Here is a 21,457-nt window from a genome sequence, read left to right on the forward strand (position 1 = left end):
ACTGTTTATTCCTGTCTCCTCATTTGAATGTTGGCTCCTTAACAGAGACTACTCCACTTCATCTTGTTAACCCTTGCTGCGAAGTCCCTAGCTCAGCCTGGCTTTCAAATACTTAAAGATAATCTATTGTGAGGTAGAACATCGTTATGTTTTATATATTTATACACACATATACGTAAACGTGTACACACATACAACATATATAGTCTCCTTTTGCATGTTGACTCCGCTAGTAATTCACAATTTGTATGCCTCCAACCCCCACCCCCTGCCCCTCTAAATTCTAAGTCTTTTCCCTAATTCTAAGTCTTCAGCTATCTCTTCCTGTTGATTACTTAAAGTTTTATTTGGTAGGTGATTCTATGCACTGAAATCTTGATTGGTATGATAAAAGAAATAAAAATGCAGAGAAACCACTAAATTTTACGACATACCTTATAAATGAAAAATACACAAAATACCCAACTTTAGAGATGAATTTCTGCTACATGCCTAATTTGGCCATAGTATGGCTGGCTGCTGCTTTTAGAGCCTTTTATACCTTAAAGGTATAAAACACATTCATACTAGCATTTAAATTATAGCACAATTATTTCCCTATATCCATGCCATACTACAATATGGCAACACTTCGTGATAAAGACTTAAATAAATATGTGCTATTGCCAAGGCAAGTGCAGTAGAATATTAAAGATTGTATCTTTTTGTCAGCTCTTCATCAGGGTATTGGAGTGTGTAAGGAACTGGAGGCTAATCCCCATTACGTATCATAGAATATTGCCTCATTCACACTGTACATCTATCTCACAGACCCGAGGAGAAATGTAATTACTGCTGCGATGAGCCATTTCTGGATATATGCAATTAATTCACCTGGGCGGGGGGGGGAAAGGAAAGTACCCTGACACTTTAATAATGTTTAAGTATACCTAATCTATTTCTTTTCTGTGCCTAATGTTTCCTAAATATGAGAAAGAGGATTTGAAAGTACTTACAGCTGTCTGTTCTTATGCAAATCATCCACGGGCCTGTAATCGTCTATCTTAAAATGACTGGTATGAAATAATACCCTAAGTTATAATAGAATGTAGAGCAAGTGGGGAATTACTTATAAGATGGATGCAGGATATGATTTTCATGCAAAAAGAATGTTTCTCTTATCAAGCAGGAATTATTCTGTTATTAAAGCTTCAAGGACATACAATTTTATTCAATTTGAATTCTGAATATGTTTTAAACCAAATCAAAATTATTCTCTTCAGATTCTTGATAAAGTGCTATTTAGCTGTATGTATTTCTTAGAGTCTTATTTTTAGCTCCCCCTTTATTATGCATAGTAACCTGATTATACATAATGCTTTACTTTCAGTTCTTCAATTGCCTTCAATTTTTCAAAATTCATCAGTTCTACAAGTGCCTTTTATGCAGCTCCATACTTCGCTATTCAAATATTAACAAATGAGCTGAGAGCTTGGTTTACATTTAAATAAAGTAAATGGGATTTTAAGAGGCTGGAGAAAACTGATTGTTTATATGTTTACTTGCATTCAAGTTAAGAATTTTCAATATTTGCTTTCAGTGAGAAAAAAGGTTTAATAACACACAAAGATACATTGATTTTAACTTCTCTTATGTTATCTGGTTTTCAAGTTAGTCTTTACATGGCAGGAGGAAGAAGTGTTCAAAACTCAGTTATGTACCTACCATATTGATACCTAGAACAGAGATCATTTGTAAAACCCCATTTCTAGAAGAAAAACTTACTTTAAATAATCATGACATAAAATGAGATTTAGTGATGGTCAGAAAAGAAACACAGCTAATTAAAAGGTTATCATACTCATCTTTGTAAATGTGATCATGCCAAGAAATAGTAAGTTTTAATAAACAATATTTGTTTATTAAGATTCTGCAGAAGGTATAATTTAGGCAACTATTAACTCATGTCTTAATGCAACTTTTTTGGTTAGTGCATTAGTTTTAAGACATTAAAATGAAACACAATTTAAAATTAAGAAGTTCAGAATTGGCTATTAAATTCAGTAAAATAATGTATGAACTAAAATTTAAGTATTACCCCCCAAAATATAGATCTTGCAGTTCTTTCTCTATATGTTTACCTCTTAAATAAAAATACTCCAAATGGTTACATCAAATGACAGAACTGAAGTAATTCAAGATTCATTCTTTCATCTTTATATATGATTTTCATTTTTTAAAAATATTTTATTTATTTGACAGAGAGAGAGAGAGGGCGAGAGAGGGAACACAAGCAGGGGGAGTGGGAGAGGGAGAAGCAGGCTCCCCGCTGAGCAGGGAGCCCGATGCGGGGCTCGATCCCAGGACCCTGGGATCATGACCTGAGCTGAAGGCAGACGCTTAACGACTGAGCCACCCAGGCGTCCCATGCTTTCATTTTGTATTTTGAATTTATTGAATACATTAATATGTAGTACTACAGGGGTTAGGAACACAAATTGAATTTAAAGCTTGCCAATTCTGAACTGTTAATCTCTGTACAGAGTTCTCCTCAACTGGAACTTCTCCCAATTAACCTTCCTTTAAAAATACAATGTTTATTAAGAGATGAGTAATAATGTGCTGACTGAAATTGTAAAGTGTGTAAAATGTAAACATCTTAACCTGAAGTTACTAAATTAGGATTCAGACCCACAAGAAAACAAAACATCTTTCAGGGAGGGGTTTTACAACCGACCTATGAGAAATGCAGATGGCTTTTATTTAGTTTTATTTTTTTAAATGCTTCACAGTCAGTGCATCCCCTTACTCTTTAGCTTACAAACATGTGGTGACTAAGGTAACAAATAGTTTTCACTACATTCTGACAAGTATCAATGTTATGTGGTAAAATAGATTATGAAGGCAAACATAAGAGGTATTTTTATTTGGCCTTACTTTGTCTTAATGAGGGATGTTTTAAAGTATATTTATTTTCAGACAGTTCATAAGCTTTTTGGCTGAAATCTTATTTTGGGGTTATTCATTTAAACTGAACTTTTAAGTAGAAATATGCTTTTAAAGAAATATACTGTAAAAAGCTCTATCTGATGCTTTTTACTCAGATCAGCTACAAAATGAAAGTTCCAAAGGGAAGAGTAAAATAGTAGAAATTATAAAGTTTAGAATCATAAATTACTGACAATTCACCTTTTCTAGAGTGATTACATATACATTCATTTTTGACAAAGGAATAGGCATTTAAATTACTGGTAAAACAATAAATACATAGTATGGTGTACTAATCCTAGTTAGGGCAATTAAATTTTACTATTTACAGTCTTAGGTCCAACAAAAGTTATTTTTACTTTTAAGTTAACTCCAACTTCTTTAAAAATATTTTGAATCAATCTATTAATACCAAACCCATTTTCTTCAATTTCTGAAATCCTATAGGGCACACTTTTCATCCATACTGTGAAACCATTTATAAAATTTCTGAAGCCATTTATAAGATTAATAATCATTCACCAGAAAATACCTGTATACCCCTTCCCCCCCACCAATACACAAGGCTACACACTTCACCACCAATGTTTATGATAAATCGCTCAGATTTATTTTAGGAACAAGGCGGCAATATTTACAATGTCCCTCAGTTTTATACCAGCAATAAAATTACACTGCAATCTTCAACGTGACCTTCACTTAATAGCTGAGAAAAAGAATCAAACTTTCTCATACATGGGAAAAATATTTCTCTGCTTTATGTCACGAATAGTTAAAGTTAAACATAAAGTTAAAAATAACTTATTTTAGGTAACTTTTATATAGATTCTGATTGAGCATTCTTACTTTAAGCCATTATGTTTAGATTTTTGGTCTAAATCTATGCCAATGCATTAAATACCTTGAAGTAAATTCATGAAATCCCTAAATCTTTGTTCTGGTCAGAGAGTTCTATTTCTAATACACAAAAAGTTAAATATATTCTACATACACAATAAGCACAAACTTATATTTAAGTATAAATCCAAGTTTTAATTATTAAAAAGAAAAGACTTCCTATCATTTCTGACTCTGAAAGTTGGTTCTTTTCCATGCCTTCAGCTAATATCCTTATTAACAAGATGTTGAATAATTCTCATTCATGTCAGTTTTTCATCTCATTTCCTACTCTGAACCAGTAACTCCTAGCAGTCTTTAGCAATAATCTTGTCCAGGTTTTTGGTTTGATTTTTATCCTCAGATGTGACTTTCTGTCAATTAGAATCTTACAAGAGAACTGTGATATGCAAAAATAGTAAAATCATAACAACTATTATTAAGGAGTTGTAGTGAAGGGGTACAATTCCATAAGACCTCTGATACCCTTACTTCCCTTACAGACTAAATGACCGTGTCCCCCCTCAATTCACATTGAACTCCTAACCCCCTGACGTGATGGTATTTGGGGGTGGGGATTTGGGGAGTTGTTAGATGAGGTCATAAAAGTAAGGCCTTATGGTGGGATTAGTGCCCTTACAAGAAGAGTAAGAGAAGAGCACCCCCCTCCCACCATGGGTTAGGTCTTCAACATATTAACTTTGGGAGGACACAATTCAATCCATAGCAATATCCTTCGTATTTGAAGGTAAATGGTGTTTTGTATGGCAGCCTAGCAGCCTAAAATACCATGCAAAGAACTATTTATGTAATAGACAAAGAAGTCCATCTATTCTACAGAACTTTTTTTTTTTTTTACTTCGTTTAAACTGGCTATCAACAGATAGATACTCATCCTATAACATACAATTTTATTGGGGACTATAATCTAATAACCCTCAAGCAATGGTTCTCAACTGGGGGAAATTTTGCCCCTCTGGATAACTGGCAATGTGTGGAAGGTACTATGGGAGAGAGGCTAGAGGGCATGGACACTGCTGTACATCCTACAGTGCACAGAACTTACAATGAGCAATAATCTGGTACCAAATGTCAAGAATGCTGCTGTTGGAAAACCCTGATCTAAAGATAATAACCCAAAACTTGCATTTAAAAACCTCTCTTTTGCACCAACCCCACACTGCCCCAACTAACTTCTTAATACTCCTGAAACTACCAAAGTGAGGCTGAATAAGTAAACAACCATACAAAAAATAAGCTTATTAAGTTGGAAATAAATCCTTTCTTGATATAATTATATCAAAATCTGATTTAGAAGGTATATAGAATTCTTATAATAGCAGTGGTCAAGAAATGAAAAACCCAAGATAAACAAGAGAGAACTAAACTAGCTCCAAATTATAGATCTACTATAATGTATTATAATAGGGTACAGCTAAACTGGTTTCTAAAATGTTTTGAAATCTTCAAATTTAGGTAGGTAATGTATAAAGGTGCAGCTTAAGGTCCACCTTGTCAAAATGTCACAAGTTATTTGTTATCGGGATGAAAAATGCTAGGACTTAATTTTAATGGATCCAAGTGGGTTACATTGCTTTTATGGGGTTGTACCTCTCCTATATGCTCTAAATCCAGTTTTAGTGATGGCTTTTTCTTTTTAGCAATGTCTCTTCTTCCTTAAATCCTCAAATCACTTATACACTTTCTTCTTTAGCTAGAGTCCTCTTTAATAAAACCAACTTTGTTTTCAGAAGTTAACATTTTCCTGTTTAAATATTCAAGATGATTATGCAGACTACATAGAACAAAAGTGGAAATAATACCTTGATTGTTTCCTGCGAAATGTTGGAGGCTAATTAGTCATTTTGGGTCATTCAAGTTAAAAAGAAAAATAGAAAATAAAACAAAAACAGAAACAAAACCCTTGAATGTCATTTTACTAAATCAGCCAACAGAAGACTTTCTTTCTTGGAGAAAAGGGTCCTAAACTGCTTTAAGAGTTGAACTATGTAATATTGGCTTTCAAAGTAATCATTTCCTTTCTAATTTCCTTCAACAAATGAAGGTGTGATGTCTTGTATGTGCTATGTTTTAAATATGACACAACTAATGTTGGTGGGGGAGAAATGAATACTTATTTTCTGAGTTAATCCTCCAAAAATAAGCATTCTCTGACAAAGTGAATGGTAGATTTTCTGTTGTGTTAAAACTGGTGATTCTATGCATCCTTTAATATTAATCTACATGATTTTTATTCAATGCAGATTTTTTGCTACCACATAAACAAAGCTTGATCACATATCTATAGTTATATTAAATATAGAAATATTATCCTAATGTAATAAAGTTTATAATAAATCAATTATTTACAGAAAGTTATTCCCAGTAATGTAAGACATGTTCCTTTTGTCTGTAGTACTATTACTATTTTAAATACTGGTTGATAGGTTTTCTAAAGCAACAGTAATATGCTCATGAAGCCAATAATCAGCATCAATGCAATCATAACACAGTCTAAAGGTCAAATTTCAGTAAAAACACTGTCCACTGCCAAGAACCAATAATATATGCTCTAAGTTTGTCTGCCCTCACTAATATGTTAAGAACTCTCAGAAGCTTGGTCTATAAGATCTGTTTTGTCATTTAATTGTATCAAATAATTATGTAATAGATCATTGTTAATGTACTCAACTCTGACATCATCATAAAGAATGTACACAACTCTGACATATTGACTAGGATTTGTTTTTTGATCTTGATAATGAGTCAGGCTCTCTTATTGTGTAATATTTCTTCATTTTATTGGTATTGTTAAGAACTCTTGATGAATTAAAATTCCTTTTTCATTCCTCTTTTTCATTCTTATTTTACAGATCATTTTTTATTAAACTCAGTAAATTTTATTGCAAAATACCATTGATAGAAAAATAATGCACACTGCTATTCTTGTTACCTACCAAGTATGTTTTCAGGTTATAAGAGTTTAAGACATTTTTTATGACATCACATTTATAAACACCCCAAAAACATCAACTATAAACATTTAATATTTTGTGTAACTTTTATATAATATAGATATTATATATCCATATGTATATAGATATATTTCTATATACTTTATATAATATAGATATTTTATATCTATATTTATATCTATATTTATATAATATAGATATTATATAAATAAAAATCTCATCAAGGTAATACATTTTTGGTAGCTTTGTGAAAATAAAAAGTAAATGTTTCCATTTAAGATTTTTGAGTACTTTGCCTCATATTACATGGTTATATCTCTAGGTAGGGCAGTCTGAAGTTAAATCACACATTTTACAAAATAAAATATGGCCTCAGTCTTTACAATTTTTGAGAAATACAACTAAAACATCTAACCTTGGTTCAGTAATCTGTTTTGAATTATACAAAGTTCAATATAGATTATAGACTATCTTATTTTTCAGATTTTCAAGTCATCGTTGCTATAGGACTATAAAATTGATAATGAATCCAACGGAAACACTAACAGTTTATAAATAATATTATTGTTAACAAAGAAGTTGTTAGAGGGTTTAAAGCAAATAACCTTTCAAGGAAAGTATACTTGTGGGGCAAGTATTTTTATCACTTACCAGCTCTTCCTGAAGTTGGGAAATGAGTTCATCCCGCTCTTTCAGCTGCAGCTTCAGCAGTGAGCATTCATCTTTCATTATATCCTATAAAAACATCAGAGACAGCATAATAGGCTTAGCCCTTTCACTTTGCTCTGGATAAGGAAAGTCAGCTTCACACAGTGGCAGATAATTGCATATGACTAATGAAACTGAAATTTTCTCTACAGTGTGATATTTTTCATAGTACATTCTAAGTTGCAAAATAAACAAGCTAATGTATCTGAAGATATTATTCTATATAATATACACACGTATGCTTTTTTAAAAAGTTATTTTCTGGGGCACCTGGGTGGCTCAGTTGGTTAAGCGACTGCCTTCGGCTCAGGTCATGATCCTGGAGTCCCGGGATCGAGTCCCGCATCAGGCTCCCTGCTCAGCAGGGAGTCTGCTTCTCCTTCTGACCCTCCTCCCTCTCATGCTCTCTGTCTCTCATTGTCTCTCTCGCAAATAAATAAAATCTTAAAAAAAAAAAAAAGTCATTTTCTTTGATATCCATTTGTCCATTTTGTTGCCCATGACAGAAACCAGTGAATTATCCTAAATTCTTTCCTCTCATTCTTGTGCATAGTGAGTAGAAAAATGGCTATACTCAAGAAACAAACTGAGGGTTGCTGGAGTGGTGGGGGGGGTGGGAGGGATGGGGTGGGGTGGCTGGGGGACAGACATTGGGGAGGGTTTGTGCTATGGTGAGCACTGTGAATTGTGTAAGACTGTTGAATCACAGACCTGTACCTCTGAAACAAATAATACATTATATGTTAAAAAAAAAAAAAAAAAGAATTAGCAGGAAGGGGAAAATGAAGGGGGGGGACATCGGAGCAGGAGACGAACCACGAGAGACTATGGACTCTGAGAAACAAACAGGGTTCTAGAGGGGAAGGGGTGGGGGGATGGGTTAGCCTGGTGATGGGTATTAAGGAGGGATGTACTGCAGGGAGCACTGGGTGTTATATGCAAACAATGGATCGTGGATCACCACATCAAAAACTAATGATGTATTTGTATGGTGATTAACATAATAAAAAAACTAATGATGTATGGTGATTAACATAACAAAAAAATAAAATTAAAAAAAAGATACTTTTATCTACCATTTGTTCCCCTGCCATAATTAAATATTAATTCCCAAACCAGTTACCATGTTACAGTCTTTGTCTTTAACGACATCTCTCTAATATTTGTCCCTTTCCCTAGAGCTCTGTCTTTGGGCATTTAATCTTCTCACTGGGCAAGTATGCTCAGCTACAGCCTCTGTACACAGTACATCCACATTTAGGGCCTATATTACTGTATGCAGGTAATGCTCAGATACAAATACTTAATCTAGACTCTTCCATCTTCTAAGCTTCAACCCATAAATAAAACTACTTATTAAGCATATACTCACATTGTCCCATAGACATTTCAGGGCAACCTTCATCTTAATATTTCTCTCTACCTGAAACCTTCACTTTTACTTACTTCTCACATCTTCCTAGTTCCTAAAAATAACCAGGAAGCCATCCTATACTCTTTTTATTCACTCTGAACCAAATCGGATACCAAACTCTCTCATCTCTATTTCCTTGATATTTCTTGGACTCACTCTTCTCTATCCTCATTAACTTATTCTAGGTACTCATTGCTTCTTTCCTGGCTTAATGCAGTAAGTTTCTAAACTGGTTTTCTATCACATTCCCAATCTGCCAGAGATATTTTGCTAAATGGGGATAAATTACATCTCTTCTTATTTAACAGCTAATCACCTCCTTCAGGAGAATAAAGAAGGCAACACTCTTCAGCATAGCATATAATGCCTTTCATTAACTGCTACTGGCTTATTTCTGGAGCTTCCGAGCTTTTGATTTCCAACTTTCTTACAACCTTCGCTCATTCCTATAGAACTGAAACACGAGAGGTTTTTATGTATCCTTGCTTTACACATACACAGGACTGGATTATACAGTCTTCCACCCGCAGCGCCTCTCTATTCCCCACAATTTCTTGTGCTTTTAGAGGCATTTCAAACATTGCTCCTTACTCCACTAGAGAGCTTCCCCTTGTTGGCTGAGTAAGATCTCCCTTGAGAGTAAGGACGTGCTCCATAGCATCTAAATCCTATGTCATGAAATATTAATACTTCACATGTTGTTTGCCTATTCCCCTGCCTCTTCAGACTCTTTTTTTCCCCTTCCACTTTAGCAGATAGACCATTTCATTAGCACCAAACACTGTAACTGATGTGCATAAGCTCAAATCCACATTTCCTTCCCATAAAAATCACCAAATAATATAAACATTAGGAGAATTACCACTTTTTCTGAATCTGTTAACCTAGCTGAACTGACAAGGAACACAATAGCTAATGGCTTAGAAAAAAACAGAATATTTGTTTATTTTGGCTTTCATGGTGTTAATAATTTCTACTTCCTCTAAACTAAGCAATACCAAACATATGATTTTAATTTACAAATATCTTTCAGTTGTTTGGAACCAGCTTGGCTGGGAGATGCTAATTATCTCTGTACCTTTCCTTTTGCAGTAGGCCTATTTCTTGACTAAATCATGTTTTCATGGAGTTTACACTCATTGTTTTTAATATTTATTTTCATAGATTTTAAATATTAATGGCAAGAATGCTTAACCTGCTCCACAATATAAAGGGAAAAAATATAGCAAACTTAAGAAGTAGGTAAGAGAATAATCATGCGTTTTAGAATCAGAGATCTAGGATCAAATTGTTAGGCTTTCAATTAATTAGGCCTGTGGCTCTGTGCTAGAAACTTTCTGTGGAGGTTGAAGAAAACAGCAGACCATAAATACCTGATGGCAAACACTACATTGTACTAATACTTATATTCCTAAAGTCTTGCATAATATCTCACTTAAGAAAATTAACTCTTCCCATAAAATAAAATGTCACAGGTGAGTTCTCCAGGAAACAAATACTGAAGTGGAGTTAAGGGTGCAAAGGGTTTATTAAAGAGTAAATCCATGTTAAAAGAAAAGAAAAATCAGACTCGGGTAGGGAGATAGTTGGACCAAGATTCATACCTGACAAATCCTCTGTCAGCCAAAGGAAGAGCTCCAGCGCCAGGAGCGCCTCTTAGAGGAATCATGTGTTGAGGGAAGGTGGGCAGGCTCTTATATCGCTCCCTGTTCAGTCATTGACTGGGGGCTGTCTCAAGAATAACTAGATCTCAGCTGCTGTTACTTATTCATTGTCTCAGATCATCCACAAATGAGACTGACTTCAGGTAGAAAGAAGAGGCAGGCCCTTAAGGCATTAGCTAACAGCAGGAGGCAATCAGCTAACCACAGGATTTGCAGCTGGGCACTGAGTCCTTTACTAAAAGATCTCGGCATCTGTCTGAATCTACTACAATTGTTTTTTGTGGATTATCAACAATATTTTTGTATATTAATTATTTTGTTGATTAATTAATTTAAAATGGAAGATTCACCTATATTGTGACTAATAGGAATTGTAAAAAAAAAAAAAAATTGGTTTTCTAAAACTATGCTCACTTTATACAATTCTCTGATTTTGTTCCTGGGGAACTTTTTCAAGAAGTTCATAATCTCACAGTTTTAAATCAATAGGTGATAATATATCATTTGCATTTACTTATGGAATAACACCTTAAATATTTATCATGTCATTAGAAGCCAATTTTTATAAAAGTCTTTATGATGACTATGCAAATGAATCTTATCTAGAGTTTCATTTTTAGTTGTTATATATACATGTGTCAATATTCACAGAAGTATTTGTCTAACACATAAAATAAAATCTCTTGAACAACACTCTTAGCTGAAGAGCAAGAGCAATATTCCCTCAATATTCTCACTATGTTTGCAAATTTCTAGGATGTATTTGACAGGATGATCTATTGAATTAGAAATAATATTGATGTGTAGAATTAATGATTTTAATATTCTTGATTTTTCAAATTAGATTATTCCATTAACTGGGCACCTGGGTGGCTACTCAGTTAAGCATCTGCCTTAGGCTCAGGTCATGATCCCAGGGTCCTGAGATCGTCTGGGATCGAGCCCCGCGTTGGGCTCCCTGCTCTGCGGGAAGCCTGCTTCTCCCTCTCCCACTCCCCCTGCTTGTGTTCCTTCTCTCGCTATGTCTCTGTCAAATAAATAAGTAAAATCTTTAAAAAAAAAAAATTTATTTACTTGAGAGAGAGAGAGAGAGAGTGCAGCAGGGAGGGGCAGAGGGAGAGGTAGAGTCTTAAGCAGACTCCCAGCTCACTTGGAGCCTGATGCGGGGCTCAGTCTCACAACCCTGAGATCATGACCTGAATTGAAACCAAGAGTCAGACTAAGCTTCTGCTTATTTAAATGTATATTGTTCATTGATAGAAACTATACATTTTAATAATTATGATATTTTCTTTTTCTCATTCAAGTATAATTAATTTTAGGACGAAAATTCAAGTCTGTTTTTTTTTTAAATTAAATTCTATTATTTCTAAATTCAGTAATTATTTAAAAGTATGGAATTCATAGTGTGGTAGATTAAAGATGGCTACAAATCTTTTGCTACTATTCCCACTGAAAGATGGAGGCCAATGCTCTCTCCTTGGATCTAGGCTGGTTTTATTGTTTGTGCAATAGGATACCATGGAATGAACTCTATATTACTTCCAGGACGAGATAAGAAAAGGCCTTTCAGCTTCCACAACTGGTCTCTTAGAACGCTCCTTTCTCAGGTTATTCCCTTGCAGAAGGAATCCAGCAGCCATGCTGAAAAGTAAAACCACATGCACTTCTGTTGACAACCCCCTATAAGCTGTGAATGGATACCCAGCTTCAACTGCCAGCCATGAGAGTGAGCCATCTTGCACATCTAGCCCAGTGGAACTTTCAGGTGACCAAAGCCCCACACCAATATCTCACCATAACTGCCTAAGTTGAATTATTCCCAAATTCCTGACCTGTAAAACTGTGAGCAATTAAAATTATTATATTAAGCCATTAATTTTGGGGATGATTTGTTACAAACACCACAGCACATATGGACAAACTCCAAATTATTAGAATTAGAATTAGTATAAATTATGACTCATTATAGTTGTAAAAAATATATGCAGCTAGTTTTGAAATAAAATATTTTGTGATTTAATTTATGATTTTTGTGATTTAAGTTATAGTTTAAATAGTGCAATTGTCAAATAGCTCATTTCATGCATGAAAGGAAGATTTATGTTCTCATTGTGTAAGATACTAGAGAATCAGACATACAGATATAAAAACAGTTTACAAATTATCTTATTCTTGTACTTTCATTTGATAAAGTTGGAAAGTTAGAGCCAGATACACAGATATTAGGGTAATTTGTCCCAAATTCAGTTAGCTGACTTCAGTCCCATATATCCCATAATTTATTTTTGCCTAATTTAGAAACAACTCATTGTTTCAGACTATTATATAAACAGAAATCAAATGCCAAAAAAAGGCAAGTAGAATCTGTAAATCACTTTGAAAATGATCTTACGCTGAAATTAGAAATATAGGTTAAAAAAATCACATAATTTCTAACTCACATACCTCCACATAATTCTGCGGTAAAATTATTTGTAATTCTGGGCTACTAGTTACAAACACATGTCAAAATTGGTATTGAGTCATCATGATTCTTTCTATTTATAGACCTCTGGAGGGCTTTATTTTATGATTTACAAGTTATTTCCTCATTCTTGTAAACAAAAAAGGTCAAAAGATTTTTAAAAAAATAAAGGAAAGAGACAACTCTATCAGAGAAAGAAGGACAGAATGTCATGAACAAGTGGAAAAAGAAAGAAATCGGAATCTGGTAGGAGAGGACAGCAGGGCAGAGGTTAGAAAACACAAAAATGTATAATAACTGACAATGTATTTTGCAGCTCTACCTAAAGAACTGACCTTATATAATTCTTACATTAACTGAACTTTAAAGTAGCATGCTATCTGCAAAACCTGAGCAACTAGAGAAATAAAGCAGTGTAGACAGATAGTTATCTAACAGGAGCATAAGAGGAACTGCTTTTTGAATACTGAAAACAAAGTCAGAGTGCCTGGGTGGCTCAGTCAGTTAAGTGTCTGCCTTTGGCTCAGATAATGATCCTGGAGTCCCAGAATCAAGCCCCACATCAAGCCCTGCATCAGGCTCCCCATTCAGCAAGGAGTCTGCTTCTCCCTCTGACCCTCCCCCCTCTCGTGCTTTCTCTCTCTCTCTTAAATAGATAAATAAAATCTTAAAAAAAAACCTGAAGTGAATAAAAACACCACTCTAATTCTTTATTATTTAGTTTAAAATAATTGAAAAAAAATAAATCATTTCAGTATTAATGCTTCATGATGAAAAATCTTCTTTTTACATTCAATTAAAAAATATTCCGGATTTGACTTTGTACATTCACTTATAAGATGACATAACATTTCATTGATTTACAGTGGTTTTTTTCTAAATATTTTTATAGAAATAGAAAAATAAAAAAGGCATAATAGGTGTTCAAAGTGAATATCTTATAAATATATATTTTTAGCATATAGATCAAATCAGGAAACAGCATTATCCCTTGACACAATGGTATATTGGCTGTGATTTTCAAACAATCAGAGACTGGATATCAGCATAATCTTTTCATTTGCAAGTGTTACTCTTAGGAAATATTAAGACTTCTTACTGATCTTTATCACTCAATGATAACAATACCTGATATTTGTATAGGAAAGGGGCTTTATAATTTGTAAAACATTTTTATGTATATGATTTCTTTTTACTATCAGAATATTTCTTGACCAGTTATTGGGTAAAATGGTACATTTCTAGGATAAGTAAAGGCTTTAGGCATAAAAATGAAGCAGAAAAAGCAACTGTAGCAAAGGTCAAACAAAAGGAAACCATTAATAATAATACTAAGACCCTTAGGATGTTTCATTAACCTCTCAACAAAATTTATTGTATTCCTACAGTTTTTGGAATCATTAAAAACATTAGCCTCACTGAGAAATCTGTTAGGATGTTAAAACAGTTCCATGAGACTATGGGCTTGTCATTTCCAAGTTGTTAGAATGCTCTTAGATTCACTTTCTTACGTTGATAAGAAAAACTTGGGTTGCATAACTCTTTTAATATACTTTTCCTTATTTTTTTTTCTATACAGTAAGTTAACAGAACATGTTAATCTAAGTCATGATCCTTATAAAAATATTTACTCAAAGTTTTCACTATTTCGTTATTTGTTTCATCCAGGATTTTTTTTGGGGGGGGGTGGTTAAAAGTAAAATTAAAAAAAAAACAAACATCTGTATTTCATTTTCCAAAGCCTTCTTAAAATGATTTTATTTTGTAGGTATAAGGATGAAAACAAATTTCCTAGGGTCATAGAATGAGTTAGTAAGCATGGCAAATTAGTTTTCTGATCTCCTAAACCCATGTGTTTCATCAAAATCAATTATAAACTCTACTTAAGATATAAATGTCTTATAAACTCAACAAGGAGCTTGTCAACAAAGAAAGTCAACAAATGATAAAGTAATATTAATTTATATTGCCCCATTGAACTTGCTTGATAAAAAATTCTTGGGGAAAAAATATTCTTAGGAGATCTTAAGATTCTCTGATACCAGCATTTTTTTTCCTCACAGAAGACAGATATAACTGTCACATTATACTTTTATTTTTTAAACAAGGTAAATGATTACAACTCTTCCCACAATATAGATTTTATAAGAAAGAAAAATGAAATGGTTAGAAATACCCTGTTAAACATTCCTTTTTGTTATGTAGTCATGCTTGCTTGCTTTTCATTCTTTTTTTAAGATTTTTATTTATTTATTGAGAGAGATAGTGATAGAGAGAGAGCATGAGAGGGGGAGAGCCAGAGGGAGAAGCAGACTCCCCGCCGAGCAGGGAGCCCGACGCGGACTCGATCCCGGGACTCCAGGATCATGACCTGAGCCGAAGGCAGCCGCTCAAACAACTGAGCCACCCAGGCGCCCTTGCTTTTCATTTTTTATTTTATTTTAATTATTATTATTTCTTAAGTAGACTCCATGCCCAGCATGGGGCTTGAACTCATGAATCTGAGGTCAAGACGTGCAAGCTCCAACTGAGCCAGCCAAGCACCGCATGCTTTTCATGCTTTAAATAAGAAATAGGGGACCTCTTATCCTTCAACATCTTGAATGAAGAGAATTATGTCTGAACATAACTTCAAGTTTAGTTTCTGAGATGGAAAAGCAATTAAAGACATCAAACATATCCCATTCCCCACCTAGAAGTGTGTAACACAGTTGTTTTATTTTTGTTTTATTTAAAATACTCTCCTGACCCAGTTTTGAGGCCTTGGTCGGAGGCCAGCTAGATCCTCTTCTTGAACAACTAATTAAGTCCACATTCCAAATACTTCCCTTATTGGGCCCTCACACTTTAGGGCCATTATGTACCAGCCCTACCAAACCAGGTACCAGGCAATTAGGGATAGCCCCCTGTATTCCCCAGAGCTCCTAAAATTATTCAAGTTAACTAATCCTCAGGGAGCCCTGGAAATCTAGCTAACCCCATGCTGTTTGCCATTACATAAGTTACCCCTAGAGCTGGAGTTTACTGTTAACTCTGTAGCCTGAGAGCAAATTCCTGCATGGTCCTGCTTGGCAGCCTTCTCTTATTGGGAGGTGTAAGTAACAGAGATCTGAGTACCAGTGTGTTGTATCTCCATCAAAAAATAAATAAATAAATAAATCTCATAAAAAATAATGCTGGCAAGTCTGGCTGCAGGTAGTGGGCACACTTCTGCCATTCACCTGGGACAAGGTAGCTGAGCCAGCTCTTGGGCCCTGGACATTTATGCCACCCTCAGACAGAGGAAGGGCAATGTGAATACTGGGCACTGCTTGGCAATATATATGCATTGTTTGCATAATAAAAGGAGAAAAAAGCCCTTCTAGTTTTATATTTTAATAGAGTAAAAATCAGAGAGGAAAAACATTCCTAATATTAGCAAATCCTAAAAAAATGTGTAGTATTCTGTCTTATAGGGTGCTGAATTGTGACAATAATGAAGAATACAGATTAAGTAATGCGTTAAGGATGTTTTTCGAAGATTCTAGCCTAATTGTAGAATTCTGGGGAGGAGAAAAAGCAGAAAGCTCAACATTGTGCTACACAGAAATCATGGATAATGTGACTCAATTTAAGCAGTGGTTTCAGGCAGTCTGGGAGGTCACAAAAGTAAGCTGCAAAAAAGCAATGAATATTAGCTGATGCTACAGATCACAGCTACAAAACATAAACCAGTATTAGACAGTAAGGAAAGGAAAAAAAGGTCATGCTTTGTTCTTTTTAGAGCACTAATGGATAGCAACAGCATACAGAGTAGTAAATTCAACTACTCATTATAAGTACATTGTAAAGCAGGAGTCTTAAGATGGCATAAAAAAGAATTTGAAATAAGTAACTTTTTCAACTTATGAAATAGATATACTTTTGAATGGTTGCTTATGTAGTGAATATCTGAATACTCTGCCCAACTATATAATTAACTTCCATTATAAAACCAAATGTTTGGCTTAAAGAGTCTACAAATTAAAGAGTACTGAGAAGTTTTAGATTATCATTAAACAACACTAAACTATCCTAAAAACTATTATCTAATAAAGGAAAAAACTCTACAAATCTAGCATTGTTTTTCATTGCTGTCTCTCCTTTGGGACAGACAAGATTGCATCTGAGTGTTGTGTCACAGTTCAGCTATGTGACCTTGCACAAATCAATTACTGGTAACAAAAGTACAATTTATTGAAATTCTGAAATAATAAATATTTTGCATACATTGTCATGGATAGTCACATTTCTTTTTACCAGTGAGGTGGTATTAACCACATTTTTCAATGTTTTAACAACTTTCCTATACCATAGAACTAAAAACAATGACTGAAATAAACCCAAGTCTGCATTAACACAAAACCAGTGTCTCTCAGTAGTAGTCTGCACTAACTACTTTGGAGAGCCTCAATTTCCCTCATAAAATGGGGATCATGTATATATATTTTTTCCCAAAATGATTCACTCACGTACACATAAGGGAAACCACCACAATTAGGCATGGTAGATAGAATGTCTAAAACAGCAACCCCAGACTTGTCCTGCCCTCATCTCCAGAATCTATGAATACGATATCACTCCAGTGATTATATTACGTTCTATAGTACAGTTGACCTTAAAATAGGGAGATATCTGTGTGGGCTTAATCTAGTCATATGAAGCGAAAGTCAGATATATTCCAAGCATGGTAAGCATTTTACTCACTATTGATGTTTTGAGGATCGAAAGGGCTGTGTGAGAAGGGATAACATAAGGAGATAAGAGAAACAGCCAGCAAGGAAATGGGACCTCAAACCTTCAACCAAGGAAGTGAGTTCTTCCAAAATCAGGGATGGGCTGGAAAGACACCCCGAGGCTCCTGATGAGGACAGCTGATGACCCCTTAATTTCAGCTTTGTGAGACTCTGACGAAAGACTTATAAATGTCTTTTAAGTCACCAAATTGCATACACAGAGACTAAAGTAAGAGAGAGAAAGCTTTCTTGAGAAAAAAATATCTAACCAGAATCTCAATGGTCAGAAGAGTTAGCAAATGATCAAAGAAAGGAAAGCATTTTCCAAGCAAATGCAGGATGCAGAGAATTCCTAAAGTAAAGGAAACCATTGCAAGAGCTCAGGGAACAAGTATTTTAGTATAATGGTATGGAGAGGTATCGACAAGAAGACACAATTGAAAACCAAAACATGAAAGTCATTTGTACCACAATAGTAAGTTGGTTCATTCAGAAGGCTTTGATGTATCAATAAAGAATTTTAATCCATGTAAGGGTATAATCAGATTTAAGTTTATGCAGCTTACTGTAGGGACAGCAAGGAGGATGGGCTGGATGGGATAAAGACCAGAGATAGGTGGCTGGTTTACTGATCCAGGTAAGAAATTATTAGTATTTAAACTAAGATGGGGCTGTGGGAGTGGATTTGGAAGATATTTAGAAGGTGGGCTCTTCCAGATATGGGAGGCACAGGAGGGAAAAATGAGGAAGGAAAGAGTCAAGGATGATATAAAGTATCTAGGGAATGTATGGGGTGAATGCAAGTGTTGCTCATTCTTGTTGATAGCAAACCTAATTAAAGGTGGAGGAATTTAAGATGAAGAAAACACAATGAGTTTAATTTGTGACTCTTGTTAACATCCAGCTGAAGAAATATAGTATGGATTGTCGATGTAGGCATGGGCTCAGAAGAGAGACGTCTGGTCAGGCTGTGGAGATTTGGGAATCATTAGAATATTGATGTAGTGAAAAATCAACAGTTGAAAGATGAGAAGTGACTGTGGAAACACAAAACAAAACAATGACTGAAAATGAACAGTTTGAGATAAGGAAAGCATGGAGTCATGATAGTCAAGGCAGGAGACAACTTTAAGAAAGAGAGTAAGATCAATGATGTTAGATGCAACAGAGATAAAGTAAGTGCTTATCAAATAGTAAGTCATTGTTGACTTCAACAAAGCAGTTCCAGGTGGCATGTTAGAAGTAGGATCCAGATTATAGCGGCTCAAAAGCAAATTGAAGATGTAGAAGTAAGGAGTTACCAACTACATAATTATCAAAATACAAGCTCCTTCCAGGACCTGTTAGGATTGAGATGGTGTGTGTGTGTGTGTGTGTGTGTGTTTCAGATGGAAAAGCTTGAAAAGGTTTAAAGATTGATAAAAATGATTCAGTAAGGAGGGAGAAGTTAGAAATATAAGGGAGAGAAGGAATAACTGAGGGAAGGAAATCCTTCAAGTGTTAAGAGATGAGATCCACTACATGCAAGGAGGTATGAGCTTCCAGTAGGCAGAGAAGTATACATGAACATAAGGAAATGAAATAATCTTTTGTTGATAGTGCTTCAATGATAAAGGATCCTCTTTCTAAATAACTTTAACTGATGGCTGAGTAATATTCCATTGTGTATACATATATATTTCACATCTTCCTTATCCATTCATCTGTTGAAGGGCATCTCGGCTCCTTCCACAGTTTGGCTGTTGTGGACTTTGCTGCCATGAACATTGGGGTGCATGTGCCCCTTCTTTTCACTGCATCTGTATTTTGGGGTAAATACCTAGTAGTGTAATTGCTGGGGTAGCCAGGTAATGGCTATTAAGGAGGGCACGTGTTGTGATGAGCTCTGGGTGTTATATGCAACTAATGAATCATTGAACACTACATCAAAAACTAATGATGGCTAACTTAACATAATAAAAAATAAAAACAATATTTCATTACATTTTAAAAAATTAAAATAAATAAATAAATAAATAAATAAATAAATAAATAAATAAATAACTTTAACTATGTAATAGACTGCTAAGAATTGAATGTGTTCCCTCAAAATTCATATGCTAAAGTACTAACCCCTAGAACCTCCGAACATGACCTTGTATGGAAATGGAGTCACTGCAGACGTAATTGGTTAAAATGAAGAGAGTACTAGAATAGGGTAAGCCCCTAGTCCAATATGACTGATGTCTATACAAAGGAGAAATTTGGACACAGAGAAATGTACATGAGGAGAACACCATGTAAAGACTGGAGTTAATGTTGTCACAAACCAAGGAACTACCAGAAACTAGGAGAGAGGCCTGGGACAGATTCTTCCCTAGCTCCATCAAAGGGAGCACAGTCTTAATGACACTTTGGTCTCAGAATTCTAGCTTTCAGAACTGAGACAATACATTTCTGTTGGTTAAGCTACACAGTTGTACTTTGTATAGTATCCCTAGGAAACCAATACATAGACATAATGTAATTTTCAACTGCTACACCTTCTTATAGATTATGTATAAGTAATTGAGTTTATATATAATTTTCCAATAATTAGCAAATCAGCAAATAGAAAGAAGTAGAAAAGGATGGAAAAAAGAGAGTACATAAACCATGCCCTTTCTCTACCATGTCTCTTACCTTCAAAGCTCTCCAAATACTCATTCTTATTTCTAACATAGGGTCATATTAAATAAAGTGGAGGGGTTATTAGCATATCTAATATAACAGTAGTTCTTTATTCCTTCAGGTTATAAACATAAAGCACTTTTGTCTTTGCATATTTAGTCACTACTTGATTCTTGAGCAAGTAAGAGGTGTAGGTGTCTACTTAAGTCTGTATCTGTAACAGTAGTTTTGCCTTTAGTCACACTCAATCATTCAAGGGACACCAGGGTTTACTGTTGTGGACTTTTGTGCAGAATGTGAGGGCAGCCACTACCACATTCTTGTAACTTGACACTGATCAAAATGATCAAAATGTTTTAGACAAGTTAGTCTCATCAAAGTCAAATTTGCTTTGACCACTAATCAGTATGTGAATTCGTTCCACATACTGATTCCTTTTCACATATAATAAAATGTGATAAGAATAATGTCACCTTCAGGCATGGGGGGAAATGTAAATGAATGCCCTCATACTCATACCCATCCTCATGCCATCTGAGCCCTGCTGGTTGAAAAGAAAAAAAAAAATGAAAGGAAAGAAAAGATAAGAAACCTCTGATGACTGAAAATCAGTGGCCATACCATAGATATCCATTATTATAATGTCAAAATATTAAAGGCAACCATAAGTATGCAATAACTAAAGAACTGTTATTAAATGATGGTAAATCTATCCAATGAAATATGCAACTTCGAGAAAGGCTGGTTACAGAGTCTATATAGTAAGCTGAAAAATACACTTTTAAAATTTAAACCTAATTTTAAATTAAACCTAAAAATTTATTCAAAGATATTTAGCAATCATGTAACCTGCTGAATCTATGGCACACATGATATAGTCTCAAAATAACAGTATGTTCAAGCGAAAATATTCCAGGACCAAAAAAGAAATTCAAGACAACCAGAGATCCTCATTTGCATATCTTGAACATAATAACTAGAAC

At 34.5% G+C, this 21,457-nt stretch overlaps 1 protein-coding gene across 2 annotated transcripts in view; it reads right to left on the reverse strand.

Moving 5' to 3' along the window:
• The window catches only part of CCSER1 (coiled-coil serine rich protein 1), a 1,210,854-nt gene that overhangs the window by 721,816 nt on the left and 467,581 nt on the right, over nucleotides 1–21,457 (reverse strand). For both annotated transcript variants that reach the window (XM_035004506.1, XM_035004507.1), the window contains exon 8: nucleotides 7,470–7,553. In XM_035004506.1, the coding sequence (XP_034860397.1) occupies nucleotides 7,470–7,553 (84 nt within the window). The remainder of the gene's footprint in view (nucleotides 1–7,469; nucleotides 7,554–21,457) is intronic.

Source organism: Mirounga leonina, unplaced genomic scaffold (assembly GCF_011800145.1).
Source record: "Mirounga leonina isolate KUSES-001 unplaced genomic scaffold, KU_Mleo_1.0 Mir_129, whole genome shotgun sequence".
Classification (NCBI taxonomy): Eukaryota; Metazoa; Chordata; class Mammalia; order Carnivora; family Phocidae; genus Mirounga; species Mirounga leonina.